The sequence below is a fragment of the Hoplias malabaricus genome, chromosome 4 (genome assembly GCF_029633855.1).
Source record: "Hoplias malabaricus isolate fHopMal1 chromosome 4, fHopMal1.hap1, whole genome shotgun sequence".
NCBI lineage: Eukaryota > Metazoa > Chordata > Actinopteri > Characiformes > Erythrinidae > Hoplias > Hoplias malabaricus.
The window spans coordinates 69,966,293-69,981,413 of NC_089803.1; the positions used below are offsets into that span (position 1 = coordinate 69,966,293).

General features: G+C 46.7%; 1 protein-coding gene across 2 annotated transcripts in view; it reads right to left on the minus strand.

Annotated features, from left to right (window-relative positions):
* The window catches only part of erc1b (ELKS/RAB6-interacting/CAST family member 1b), a 307,858-nt gene that overhangs the window by 157,062 nt on the left and 135,675 nt on the right, over positions 1–15,121 (minus strand). For both annotated transcript variants that reach the window (XM_066667109.1, XM_066667110.1), the window contains one exon: positions 264–395. In XM_066667109.1, coding sequence (XP_066523206.1) covers positions 264–395 — 132 coding nt within the window. The remainder of the gene's footprint in view (positions 1–263; positions 396–15,121) is intronic.

Below are 15,121 nucleotides of genomic sequence, written 5' to 3' on the forward strand. Positions count from 1 at the left end.
GTGACAGAATAGTGCAAATGATCCATTGTGGTGGTCCCCACATACTCCAATCTGGGAGAGTTTTCCTGCCAGAAACATAGCAAGGCCTCCATGATTAAACACGGTGTGTCAGAGGAGGAAAATACTCCTTTTTTCCTAAACTTCTTTCATAGTTTGGTATCCTTGAGCTAAAGCCTAGGGTTAGACCGTGGATTACAGAAGACTGTGGCACCCGTGTTTACCATGAAATACAACAGATCACGTGTTGAGTGCGCCATTCAGACCTGTTTCTCAGCATGGGTGCGTGCGGCTTCCTCCTGCGCCAGCACCATCTCTCTCTCTGCCGTGATCTGAACACTCTCACGCAGCGCCTCCTCCAGTTCTTCAATGCGCTCATCCTTCTGTTTGATAGAGTCCTGGGAAAAGAGGAGGAGATTAAAGGTAAGGGAGTGATACCTGAACTGGATGGGGCACTTGTACATATTCATTCAGTACATTTAAAAACATAGACTAACGAATGAGGAGTCTGAATAACTGCAGCACCATTTTAAATGATGTAACGTGATCTGGGAGTTAATGGTGTGTCTTGATGTCTCTCATCAACTACTTCTTCCAAAGTCCGGTGTTGTAATGGCAGTGAGTTTTTGGGGCAGGGTTAAACACATACACTAGTAGGCAGGGAGTGCACATACACACGGAGAGGTGGGTAGCCAGCCTCAGCACCCAGGCACTAAATGCAGACCTTTTTACTTTTCCCAAGGACTTGAATCCATATTTCAGTTCATTTTTTACCTCACAATGACTGACAAAAGTCTAGAAAATGCTACAAGGTCGGTGCTAAATGACTGTATTTCATTGTCACACACTCCCAGCAGAAATCAGAGGAGGCACAACCCAGAGCTATTACACACACCCCAGGAAAGAGAGGTCCCTCTTGCTGAGAAGAGTTAAGTCTGTAACTTCGACTGTCACGGCAAACAAAAACAAATGAATATGACGGAAAACCACCAGACTCCGCCCAACCTGAACTTGAGACCACAGGAAGCCCATTTAAGCCACTCAACTGCGTGCTCCGGCAGCGTACAGGGTCAACTCTCAACCATTACACACAAATCAGCGAGTAGATGTCACTCAAGAACGAGTTTACACTGGTCTTTCAGAAGGATATGTGTAGGCTGTAAATGTTAGAGACACAGAAGATGTAAGGAATGCTCAGGAGACAGAAACTGAGAATGAGTGAGTGAGAAAGTGAGAGATACAAGCAGAGACAGACAGCGCTTTTCCACTGCACGGTATCTACACTACAGTACTTGGCTCTGCTTTTTTGGTTTGCAAACTCTGTATCTGAAACTCGGTTCTTTCTCGTGGTTCAGAGCGAGTCGAGTAGGGACTAAACCGTGGCGTGTAAACCTTGCAGAGCGCTGATTGTCCAGAGAGAGTCGTCACTCTACGCCACGCAACGCAGACGACCAGCACCAACTCTCCATCTGTAAAATCTCCAGCTGCAGCAGAGATCACGTTTGTTTTTATCCGACTCACGACGGCAGCTCGTAAAATGACACCGTGGTCTTTTGAAGAGGTTCAAACGCTCCTTGGATCGGTGGCTGACGAAAGAATCCAGCGAGAGCTGGACGCTGCAACAAGGAAGGAACACACTCTACTGATCTGTCTGAACTGATGACGGAGCTGTGTTCAGTCCCCAACAACAACAACACGCCAATACACCATGAGTAAACAACTTAACGCCGCCGTTGTTGTGGTTTCCAAAGCCTGTTGTTCCCATTAGTGATGATATTTTACGACATCACCTTTCACATTGAGGGAACCTGTGGTAGTGGAAAACCAACAAAAGTACCATGTACCAAAAAACAAGTACAGCTGAGTAGAGTAGTTACTATGCAATGGAAAAGCGAGAGACAGAGTGACAAGTGATGACACTCCATGCACTGACCTCTGCAACCCAATATGTGCACCAAAGAATCATCACAATCGCGCTCCGACAAATCAACTGCCTTCAGGCTGAAGGTTCCTCCTCGCCTCTTGTAGACAGTATCAGACTCAGCACTCATCTTCCTGTGGAATACCATACTGCATACCACAAGCGCTCCCTCAGTTTATTTGTTCATTTTAAGAGCTATTTCAGAGATTCCAACTCGTGGCTCAGAGGAAAAACCCATCTGTCCCAAATAAAACAGGATTGTTCTGAAACTGAGGTCAGCAATTACTGGAAGTTCAAGATAGTGGGAGGCGAAAGGTAAGGCCAGATGATGAAGCATGGAAAGAGAAACGAGATTAAAAAGACTTTTTTGACCATATATGTCCTGCTCGCCTCACCCCCTGAAGCATCAGCTCCCCTTTCACGAGGCACACCACAATCACTCTGGCTTGATTTAAAGCTACAGTAATCCTTTTTGTTCGGTCAATATCTCATTACGGTAATGCTCTCAGTGCCAAAACCACAGGGGCGATAGAAAGAGACACCTCGGGGAGGACCAAATTAAAGCCACATGCCAGAAAGCAGGGACAGGCTGAGTCTGGGGTGCAGCTTGCTGGGGGAATCAAACCGCCACTACGTCAATTTGAAGATGAGCAGGGAAACTGTTCCCACAGTTAAATCCCACATCCATATAAACACATGAAGAATGATGATGATCTTCAGGCGTTCCAGCACAGTAGTTATCTTTCAGACTCCTCTATTAAGGGACCAACCAAAAATGCAAATGTGGCTTACTATGAATGAACGCTGGTGAAGCCCAGTCACAGTGACACGAGAACGCAACATGTTTTAAAGGGGACATATTGTGAAGAAACTTCTGCGTAATGCACCTTTTCAGTGCGTTAATTTAGGGATCTGGAGCCCACCAACACACACACTGTGAAACAAGACCACCTAGTCAGTCTCCTGTGCGTTGCCTAAGTTGAAAACATGGGATAAAACGAGCCGTTCTGATTCTGCTCCGCTTCTGACGTCAAGTGCTGAGACTTTTGAATTGCCCCGCCCCCTCATCAGAGTTTGTCCAATCACAACGCTGGACCTGTGTTTATGTGAAAGTGCAAAGACGAGGATAAACGCAGTAGAACAGACACAAATAGCACAGAGGGAGAGAGAGGGGAAGAAAAAAAATAAAAATTAAAAATAATTCCTGTGTGCTCAGAGTAGGGGTGAACAGTGAGCGGCTCATTATCTATTAAAGGAACAGGCGCTGTTTAGACGGGGGACGTCGCCGCTGTGGGGTTTGGTCCTTGTGGTATTTTGATCAGAGCATGTCACAGATGTTTTGACTCAAGTCACTTCCAGCCATATTTATACACAGCTCACAAGGAGACACAGAAAATGAAAACAGGATTTCCAGCAGCACGCTTCCCTCCGAGCGTACAGTATGTCAGAGCACAGATGCGGCCCACGGCAGCCAGGTTTCTCAGCAGGAGGAGAAGGGACACTTCTGTAGCACGCAAGAAAGAGTCGCAAATGTTTACAGAGGAGGAGGAAAAGAGCAGCAGGAGCCTGTCCTTCCTGGCTGGGGAAAGCGCGCACGAGGCCAAAACACCACAACATCAAACAGAACCACCCCTCAAACAGTCCCAATAAAAACCACTTGGAAGTCTATTAGAGACAGGAGCACTGGGCAGGAGAATACGGATGCGATTCCCACCACTCCATCACCCCTACTATCATCGGATCCAGGGCTGCTGAAGGTTTGATTTCCAGCAGGCCTCTGCTGCACTGAGCCTGGATCCTGCACGGGCTGCGAGGTTGAGAAACTCTGCCAACCAGACCTGGCTACGGCGTCTTTTCTTTACAAACAGACACAAGGAAAACCTCAATGAGCCCCGAGGGCCTTCCTTCTGCTTTGCCTCTCACTGAAATCGCTGCATTCTTGGTTTTGAAGAACAAGATTCAGAGTCAGATGGTTTACACACTGGGATTTTGTGGTAATAAATATTGACTCATACCAAAAAGCGACTGTAAGATCAAGAAAAATGCTGTTTATCAGTAACGCAGACTCGACGACCACCTCAAATAACCTTGTTATAACATCGTAAGTGTTCTTTCAGGGGGTCTATGAGCACTATAACCTTCCCACTGCTCATTTGAGATGGCTTTGGCAACAGCTGAATTAGCAAGAGAGTGTCTTGCACACTTCTAACATCAGATTACAGATTATTTACAGATTCTCCCACACTTCTGGGGTCTTAATTAAAAGTCTGTGACCTGCTTTAGTCAAAACACCACAATAATCAAACACCTCTCGTCTCAAAAGCCCTGTTCAGAACGACAGGTTTCAGCGTCTGTTAGCCGTTTTCACTCTGTTCTCTTTCTTCTTTGTTCTCACTTTCGCCCTTTATTCTCAGCGCTCTCCTTCCTCGTACTTAACCCCACCTTTGTGCTCAACTAAGACGTTGTGGAAAAGCTGTGCGAGAATGTTGTCCAAAAGTCCTGCATATAAAACTAAGACTTGACGTACTACAAAGGCAGGAGTAAGATCTGTCTGCACTTCCACGTGGTGGTGCTAGGTTTGTGACGTCGCTTTCTTGCTATCAGAGTCTTTTATGAAACTCTATTGGAGCTCACAAACGTGTGTACCGGACCTGCGGATGGCGCTGAGAGCGGCGCGAGCCTGTGGATTGACACTCCTCAAACAGCTCAAACGACAGACTTCAGGATCAAAACCCAGGGGTGCGGCGTGAGAGGATCTCAACATTCATGAACACTTCACATCACTCCTCGACTCTCCTCCTCCTTTAGACCGGGCTCTTTGAAGCCGGATCTCCATTTCACTCTGCCTCCCTGTCACTTTGGTTGGCTTTCATGATAGATTTATATAAAGCCTTACAACATCTGGAACATCTGGGACATCTGGAAGTAACAATCAAATGACCTGTCAATAGAACCACAGAGAAAAGACGATGTACTAGGAAATTATAAGGTTCTACTTTATAGACCTTCACCTCCTGTCACTTCACCGGCAGGAGCACTGTTCTCCTGAGAAAAAAAAGGGATGGAACGACAGAGAGAGCCTCTGAGTACACACTGCTGGGGCATAGAGCAGAAAGCCATTATCATCAAAGCATCTCTGCAGTCAAACTCTGCCCTCAGCACGCAGGCGAGCGGGGTGGTTTCAAAGACCCCTGTTTATGTACATGGCGCTAAGAAGGAAAGAAGGGAAAAAAAGACATGAGCGAGAAAGTCCCAAACAGCCTGAGGCAAGGGTACGAGAGGAGCAGCATGAGAGAGAGAAGCAAAAGAACTGAGATGTGGAATTAAAAACCAAGTGTAAACGAACAGATCTGTTGCTGATGAGAGGAGCAGAAGCTTACAGAAAAAAACTGATGATGGGTATCAGATGGAGATGAATTTAGTGAAAACCCTCACCTTTATATAAAAATAAAATGAATTCTAATAATACAAAAAGGAAGAACAAAGACAAGAAAAGAGCCCTATCCTCTGGGATGAACTGCCATATGCCACTTTTCTACGTAACGTATAATTGTAACTTAAAATGACAGTTTCAGAATCATTGTGATGCTCCACTGAGCTGTATTAGGTAGAACAGAGCCTCTTTACTACTCTGGGCTCAGCACTGCAGAAACTGCACTATGTAACCTTTGGAGGAGGGTTGGAAATTACACCCTCTACCCATTGATTTCAGTACAGTGATATAGCCCCAGGAAGCAAAACCCTAATCTTACCTAGTGTTCTTTTAAGTTCCGTTCAGAAACTGTTATGGCTCTTTACTGAAGGTGTCACTGTAAAACTGCTGCACTGTAAAATGTGTTATCCCATCTACAAACTCCAAATAAATATTTAGCTGTCTACATGTCATCTAAAAGGTCCAAAAACACCCCAACAACATGCTGTTAGAGTCTCAATGAAGAGCTGATCGATGGCCTACATCTCAGACGTCGTTTTCTAACTGAAATCACTTCACCGACTTCGACTCATCACACAGAAATGCATCACACGTGTAATACAAGAGGCCACTCGAACGCTGAGGGCAGAAGGGAACAGTGAGGATGAATACGCCCTCAGCCAGGTTAACTACAGTGTGCTAAATAAATTTGGAACATGTATAATATACAGAGTCTGTGAATAAGTGATTTGTCGGGCGATAGACTTGTAGGAAGCGTGGTGGTACATTCAATTCAACAAAGTCCAGGAAAGTTTTTGAAATCATGTTAAATCTGTTTACCTCTGTGTGTATACGCTGCTTCGTCTGCCATTTGTTTTTGGTTTGAAAAGGGAATTGCGTCAGGCCTTAATGAGCTCCTGGCGAGTTCCGCCGGCTGAAGTCATCGTTTGTGTCCACTCAATCCCTAATCCCTTTTCCACAAGGGAACACACTTCTGGGTCATAATCAAACGTCCGTGACCTCTTTTTGGTCAAAATACCACACAAACCAAACCCCACAGCAGCGTTCTCCCCTTGTCTGATGAGCCCTGTTCAGAAGGGCCGGTTTCAGCACCTGTTGCTTTAATTGATAATGAGCCACTCGCTGTTCACCCCGACCCCGAGTGCACAGCAGTGAGAAGCGAGGAGCAGAAGCTTGTTTTTAGTCGTTTTTGCTCTGTTCTCTTTCCTCTCTGTTTTTACTCAGTGTCTGTTTTGCTGCATTTAACCTCGTCTTTGTGCTCTCACATAAACACAGGTCCAGCGCTGTGACTGGACAGACCCAGATGAGGGGGCGGGGCCAATCTCAAATCTCTGTACTTGACGTCGGAAGACAAGGAGAACCGAAATAAACTGTATGGTATTGTTTCTCAGTGTATAGTTTGGTGGGTTCTATATCTCTACATTAATGAGGACATGCACTGAACAAGTGATGGTTCATAGTATGCCAAAATGGCCCTGAAGATTGCGCTGGGAAATTCCCCAGTAAGAAGTTAAGTGAAGTAGTAAGAAAAGGGAAAATGACAACAGAATTTAGAGTGTATATATTTAATAATCTCTGGTATTCGTCCACTCTGTAAAAGCAGTGTATCTACTGTGCCTTCACCATATTTCCAGTATTATTCCATTAATTCATTTATCCTTAAACAAACCTCTCTTCAGGAAACTCACACATCTGTGACCTCAAAGTAGCGGAAAAAAGCATTTCAGAAGGACAGTACAAGGCCTAGTCCAGAGAGAGCTGGAGTTCTCTGGTTCGTGTCTGAAGACTTCTGTGCCGGGGCTTTGGAGTGTCAGTCACATGGCTGGCGTCTGATCCCTCCCGCATGACCTGCTCACACTCGCGGGGCGATGAGAGGCAGAATTGAGCCTTTCATGTGAGAAGTGTTCTTCGGTTCTCCTTTTTTTTTATCCACTGTCTGTCTTCCCACTTTTCTGTGCTGTACCTCTCTTCCTCTCCAGTCTCTCCGATTCATCCTCCCGTGAGCGCCGAGCGTGCCTCTCACCACCACATTAGCGCCGATGACTTTGCCAGGCTGACTTTGCCCGGAGCTGTGTCTCACACTCTGCGGATTCAAGGTTACTGCGGTGCTCCGGTTCCTGGACGCCCTCGCTTAGTCAAAGAACGTGTCTGGATGGTCCAAACCACCTCACAGGAGCAAAACACATCATATCTGGACTCTTCTGTTCCTTCGTACAGTGTTTGTCAATGATGATGCTTAGTATAAACGTATTAAAGAAAGAATTTAACCTTATAGCCACAGTATTAAAGTGAATGCGATGCTCCACTGAGCTGTAATAGGGAGAGAAATCCTCCGTTTGTGCTACTCCAGGCTCAGCACTTCAGAAACTGCACTATGTAACGTCTGGAAAAGGGTAGGACACTTACCAAAATACCAAATCTTTCCTGGTGTTACTTTAACAATGGATATATGTTTGATCGACTCGAGGGGGGGACTGCGAACTCTCGAGTTTCTACAGTAGATAGCGCTCATGCTAAATTTGAATACTGCTATATAGACATTTCTACCCAATGATTTTCACACTGGACGATATTCCGATGAGTTCCAAGGTCCATAATGAGTTTAGCCACATTAGCCACCGATGGAGCCCAGATTCGATCAGCGCAGAAATAGAGGTTTAGAATTTAAATAATAAAATTAAAGTGTCTGTGTCCGCACTTCCACAAAGTTTGGTTGATGCTGGCATCGTCAGTTATTACATCTGAATTAAAATTGGAAATTTGTGACCTTGATTAGCCATTAAACATGGCCCATCATTAAATTTCAAACTGGTTTCATGTTCCAGAAGCAGAGGGAGAGAGAGAGAGAGAGGAGAGAGAGAGAGAGAGAGCTATGGTGTCCATCAAAGGATTATTATTTATTAATTATTAATATCTCAAAAACTATTATTGTTGCTAATTTGTGTAGTGAGTGTACTGGAAGAAGATCGGCTTTTGTCGCATCATCCAGGAAGATGGGGCACTTTTGTGGTGCTTTAGCGAGGAAGCTGTATTCATTCATTCATTTTATTTATATTTATTTGTGTCATTTATGTATTTAAACTTTTCTTATGCCCTTCCTAGTGTTTGAGGAGAGACTCCTTCACGTACCAAAGAATTTAAATGTTTATGGCGGTCTACAAGGTGTATTTACACCGGAATTACAAAGGTAAGTATCAACACCTCCTCACCATCGTCACCATCATCATATGCGGGACTAATAATACACAAAAACAGACAGCCCGGTAAACATTTAGCCGCTGATTCAACGTTGAAATAACGTAATGACTGCCGTCTAATCAACGTTCTCTTAAGGTTGAAAATGAAAGTTGAAAAGACGTATTTTGGACGTCCATTGACGTTATTAATTGGTCCCGAAATAAATTACTTGTATAAAACGCGTTTTGGACGTCCACTGACGTTATCGATTGGTCACCACTTAACTTATTAAGATGGATTTTGGACGTCCATTGACGTTTAAAATATGTCCTTGACGGACAGACTACTTTTAGACCTAGTTTGAACGTTCAGGGACGTTCCTTGTTTACTTGGAGGAGTCGCTTAAAAATGTAGAATCACACGACTAACTTTCCCTTAATAACGCCAACGCTGAAAGCCGTCCCTTGGACCACACTGAGCTAATCTGCCCCATAAAGGTTCCCATACAGCCAGGTCAAGCTTCTAAGTCTTTTCCCATTCCACATACACGAGCACATCCCTGTGGCAAAAGCATTCCTACCCGAACTGCCCCACTCCCAACAGTCGTCGCTGCACAGCATCAGGAAACAGGGAAAAAAAAGACAAGACCCCATTTGTGATAATTGTCCTGAGCTAACTATAGCCTCCTAATGGATGGTGAATGCTGTGGTGGGGCCGTGCTCTTGTGGCAGGTAGAGAAAATGACATTCAGGATGAAAAAGGTCTCCCCCCAGGGAGAGGAGTACGCTCCTGTTTTTCACATAAAAGCGGCAGCAGTCTTCCAGTGAGTCATAAAAGGCTTCCGTTTGACTCTTTTATATCAGCGTCTTTAAAAAGGCCCATAAAGCCCCGATCCGCCCCGAGCACTTCAGCTTCATTAACTCCAGTGTTGTTGCCATTACCTACAGGCTCTCACTTTTCCTGTGTGTGTGCGTGTGTGTGTGTGTGTGTGTGTGTGTGTGTGTGCATGCATTATTTCAGCCAAAGCCTCCCCCAGGTTCCCCACATTAAAGCAGCTTCAGTGCTGCCATCCAGAGCAGTGAGGACTGTGTGAGCGCTGGAGATGTGTGGTGGGCAGGGTGCTGTGAATCATCACAAATGCCTGAATTAGGCTCCTCATGCTGGATGCTGGTACCCTATACTCCTATATTCCTGTAATTAAGTTTTTAAAAGTGGGGAGCTCACACTTCCATTAACTTCACGATAGTGAGTTTACAATTGAAAATGTGCAGATAATGATCATTGGGAACAAGGCAGGAACACACCCTGGACTTAGCATCACACACTCACATGTGAAAACAGTTTCACACACACACAGTCACTCACGCCCCACCTATTGTGCAGTTTCACACACTCACACATTCACTCACACACTCACCCAGTCACTCACTCACCCCTTTGTGCAGTTTCACACACTCACACATTCACTCACACACTCACCTCTCTGTGTGCAGTTTCACACACTCACACATTCACTCACACACTCACCCAGTCACTCACTCACCCCTTTGTGCAGTTTCACACACTCACACATTCACTCACACACTCACCTCTCTGTGTGCAGTTTCACACACTCACACATTCACTCACACACTCACCCAGTCACTCACTCACCCCTTTGTGCAGTTTCACACACTCACACATTCACTCACACGCTCACCTCTCTGTGTGCAGTTTCACACACTCACACATTCACATACACTCACCCAGTCACTCACTCACCCCTCTGTGTACAGTTTCACACACTCACTCACACATTCACCCAGTCACTCACTCGCCCCTCTGTGTGCAGTTTCACACACTCACACACTCACTCACACATTCACCCAGTCACTCACTCGCCCCTCTTTGTGCAGTTTCACACACTCATCCAGTCACTCACTCGCCCCTTTGTGTAGTTTCACACACTCACACAGTAACTCACTCACCCCTCTGTGTGCAGTTTCACACACTCACACATTCACCCAGTCACTCACTCGCCCCTCTTTGTGCAGTTTCACACACTCATCCAGTCACTCACTCGCCCCTTTGTGTAGTTTCACACACTCACACAGTAACTCACTCACCCCTCTGTGTGCAGTTTCACACACTCACACATTCACCCAGTCACTCACTCGCCCCTCTTTGTGCAGTTTCACACTCATCCAGTCACTCACTCGCCCCTTTGTGTAGTTTCACACACTCACACATTCACCCAGTAACTCACTCACCCCTCTGTGTGCAGTTTCACACACTCACACATTCACTCACACACTCACCCAGTCACTCACTCACCCCTTTGTGCAGTTTCACACACTCACACATTCACCGAGTCACTCACTCGCCCCTCTGTGTGCAGTTTCACACACTCACACATTCACTCACTCACTCACTCACCCCTTTGTGCAGTTTCACACACTCACACATTCACCCTGTAACTCACTCGCCCCTCTTTGTGCAGTTTCACACACTCATCCAGTCACTCACTCACCCCTTTGTGCAGTTTCACACACTCACACATTCACCCTGTAACTCACTCACCCCTCTGTGTGCAGTTTCACACACTCACACATTCACCCAGTCACTCACTCGCCCCTCTTTGTGCAGTTTCACACTCATCCAGTCACTCACTCGCCCCTTTGTGTAGTTTTACACACTCACACATTCACCCAGTCACTCACTCACCCCTCTGTGTGCAGTTTCACACACTCACACATTCACTCACACACTCACCCAGTCACTCACTCACCGCTTTGTGCAGTTTCACACACTCACACATTCACTCATACACTCACCCAGTCACTCACTCGCCCCTTTGTGCAGTTTCACACACTCACACATTCACCGAGTCACTCACTCGCCCCTCTGTGTGCAGTTTCACACACTCACACATTCCCTCACTCACTCACCCCTTTGTGCAGTTTCACACACTCACACATTCACCCTGTAACTCACTCGCCCCTCTGTGTGCAGTTTCACACACTCACACATTCAATCACACACTCACCCGTCTGTGCAGTTTCACACACTCACACATTCACTCACACACTCACCCAGTCACTCACTCACCGCTTTGTGCAGTTTCACACACTCACACATTCACTCATACACTCACCCAGTCACTCACTCGCCCCTTTGTGCAGTTTCACACACTCACACATTCACCGAGTCACTCACTCGCCCCTCTGTGTGCAGTTTCACACACTCACACATTCACTCACTCACTCACCCCTTTGTGCAGTTTCACACACTCACACATTCACCCTGTAACTCACTCGCCCCTCTTTGTGCAGTTTCACACACTCATCCAGTCACTCACTCACCCCTTTGTGCAGTTTCACACACTCACACATTCACCCTGTAACTCACTCACCCCTCTGTGTGCAGTTTCACACACTCACACATTCACATACACTCACCCAGTCACTCACTCACCCCTTTGTGCAGTTTCACACACTCACACATTCACTCACACACTCATCCAGTCACTCACACGTCCCTCATGTGCAGTTTCACACACTCACCCATTCACACACAGTAACTCACTTACCCCACTTGTGGACAGTTTACCACAGACACTGTACCCACCAACAGTTTCTATGGACCAGTCGGTGAGGGAAAGTAAAAGGGTCACTTCCTCACAGCCTCTGCTTCTGGAACTGAGCCACATTTATTTTATTTTATTAACTTTAAGACTCTGTTTAAACAAAAAGACAATATGTAAATGCATGTAAAATGCAGCAGGCACCGCCCATCTCTCCAATGAACACAGTCATGTTTCACATCAGACTTAGACTGCGACACCTCCATATAACGTTAACGCCTACTCACGGAAGAACAAGAACAACAGAAGTACGATGACAGTGCTCAAGCCTCTCTGCCATTCCTTCTCTGTTCCGTTACAAAACAGCTTTCACAGTTCTCTTTATCTACGTGAGGGTCCTCTGCCTGCGCACTAGGAACCGCATTATTCACCGCTCCAGCACACAGTGAGCCAAGCAGTAAAAAGACAATCTCCAATCACGCAGTAAACCTGGTATTTACTGCGCTTCATTATACTGTCATCCCGCTTCCTCTATTCTCCCCGTGTTTCCCCGGAGAAAACCTCGACGTCTTCAAACTGTCGATATTAAAATCTGTGGGAAAGTGGAAGACGGCCTGATGATTCACTCTCCACGTGTGCATATCGCATGTCTGGGAGCTTTTGTGGTGGAAAAACCTGACGCTCAAGATGTGATGCGTAGAAAACCAGGCTGGGTTCATTTCCATCGCAGCAGAGGGTGGAATGAAAAAGGAGAGGGCGATTAAGAAGAGCCAAGTCCAGGGGTCAGAAAGACGCTTCTCAAATACACTGCTCATGCATTCCAGTATTTCAAAAAAGCTCTCTCTCTCTCAGCTACGTCCGCCCGGGGCATGTCCAAGCCTTCAGCACAGTGGAGCGGTGATCGGGACTGATCAGGAGTGTCCTGCTTCTGGAACGTCTTTCCACACAGGTGGTTTTCACTGCTAAAACACGTCTGCTTTCCTGCTAAAGTGATTCCACACCTGATTCAATTGCTTTTAATAATCTGATCTCATCTTTTGAAAAAGACTCCTGGACATTAAGAGGCAGGGAAGTGCGTATAGCACTGTGTTAAACGTGAGGCACCTGACAAGGTTTAAACAGATATTTATCTGAGCAGTAAGGGTTTATTTTCAGTATTATTTGAGGTTATCTTCCAATCCTTTGTTTTAGTGGTTAATAGACACGTGCTCAACCTGTGTGCTGTCGATTTAACGAATCCATTCGATGAAGATCTGGAAACAAACACAGCTACTACTTTTATTGTAATCATATACATGAGGGTGGCGCAGTTGTGGTTGTGGGATCTGGAGGTTGTGGGTTCGAGACCTGCTCCGGGTGGCTGTTTGTGAGGAGTGTGGTGTGTTCTCCCTGTGTCTGCGTGGGTTTCCTCTGGGTGACTGTCTGTGAGGAGTGTGGTGTGTTCTCCCTGTGTCTGCGTGGGTTTCCTCCGGGTGACTGTCTGTGAGGAGTGTGGTGTGTTCTCCCTGTGTCTGTGTGGGTTTCCTCCGGGTGACTGTTTGTGAGGAGTGTGGTGTGTTCTCCCTGTGTCTGCGTGGGTTTCCTCCGGGTGACTGTCTGTGAGGAGTGTGGTGTGTTCTCCCTGTGTCTGCGTGGGTTTCCTCCGGGTGACTGTCTGTGAGGAGTGTGGTGTGTTCTCCCTGTGTCTGTGTGGGTTTCCTCCGGGTGAATGTCTGTGAGGAGTGTGGTGTGTTCTCCCTGTGTCTGCGTGGGTTTCCTCCGGGTGACTGTCTGTGAGGAGTGTGGTGTGTGCTCCCTGTGTCTGCGTGGGTTTTCTCCTGGTGCTCCGGTTTCCTCCCACGCTCCAAAAACACACGTTGGTAGGTGGATTGGCGGTTCAGAAGATTGTGAGTTTAAATAAAGATGATGACCAATGAAAAACACGTTCTCTGTTTAGGGGGCATGGAGAATCTGCCCCTCGATCTGACTGAGAGACAGCTGGGTGTTTCTGTCTTAAATATAAAAGTGTATATATAAAACCCACACACACTGACTGTTTCTACAAAATCTTCTAACCTAGATTTACGTAACCCCAGGTTCTCGGCTGAATCGAGCCATAGGCTCAGACACAATGGCGCTCCTTCCCCTTCTGTCCCCCTGACCACGTCACCTTCTCCAAAGCCAACAGCAGCTGCCCTGAACATGATCACCCTGCCCAAGGGCTCGACCCCCATATCCCCCCGCTCCCACTACTCAGCTCCTCTGGAAGTGCCTCCAATTAGCTGAAACATAAGAGGAATCTTTTTTTTTCAGAGCAGGAAAGAAGAGGGTTATTACTCTGTGGCCCCTAAACGGTGTCCTGGGGTGACCCCGTTCAATCTGCCTTGACCAACCGCTCTGACAAGCCAAAGTGGAAACCATGCAAATCATCAGAAACGATCAGTTCCCCTTCCAAACATCCCCAGAGGCCAATAGCGTACGAAGCCTAGGCCCAACAGTCCTGGCTTATTCCGATACGGACTCTCTGTGCCTCAGGACCGCAGTGTCGTGTCTTTAAAAGGTGAGGCAACTGCTGCTGGTCTTGGCTGGAGAAGACCATCACCGCTCCAACATCTCTCCCCACAGAGCGGTGCGGATCAGGACACACAGAGTGGGGGAGAAAAAGCCACAGCGCGGCCTCAGCTGCAACACGACCCCGCAAAGTAACCTGGAGGCCTAGCACAGATGAGTTTTCCTCTGACTGCATCATACGCTCGCTCACACAAACGGACACAAACACACCGCACCTCGGGTCAGAGTCCAATAACACGGCTCTGCCGGGGCCGAAAATAAAGAAAACGAACTCAAATCAAAACAAAGGACAGATGATACAGGGGAAAGGGAAATGTGAAAAGGGAGTGAGAGAGAAAGAGTGACTGTCAGGGCCAGAAACAACAGCAAAAACCACAACAAAGCAGGGAGCGCTATGGCTTTGTTGTTCAGAAGATTATGGAGAGGATGAAACAGCACCTCCATAAAAAACGAGACTTTCTGAACACAGCAAGGGTCCGAC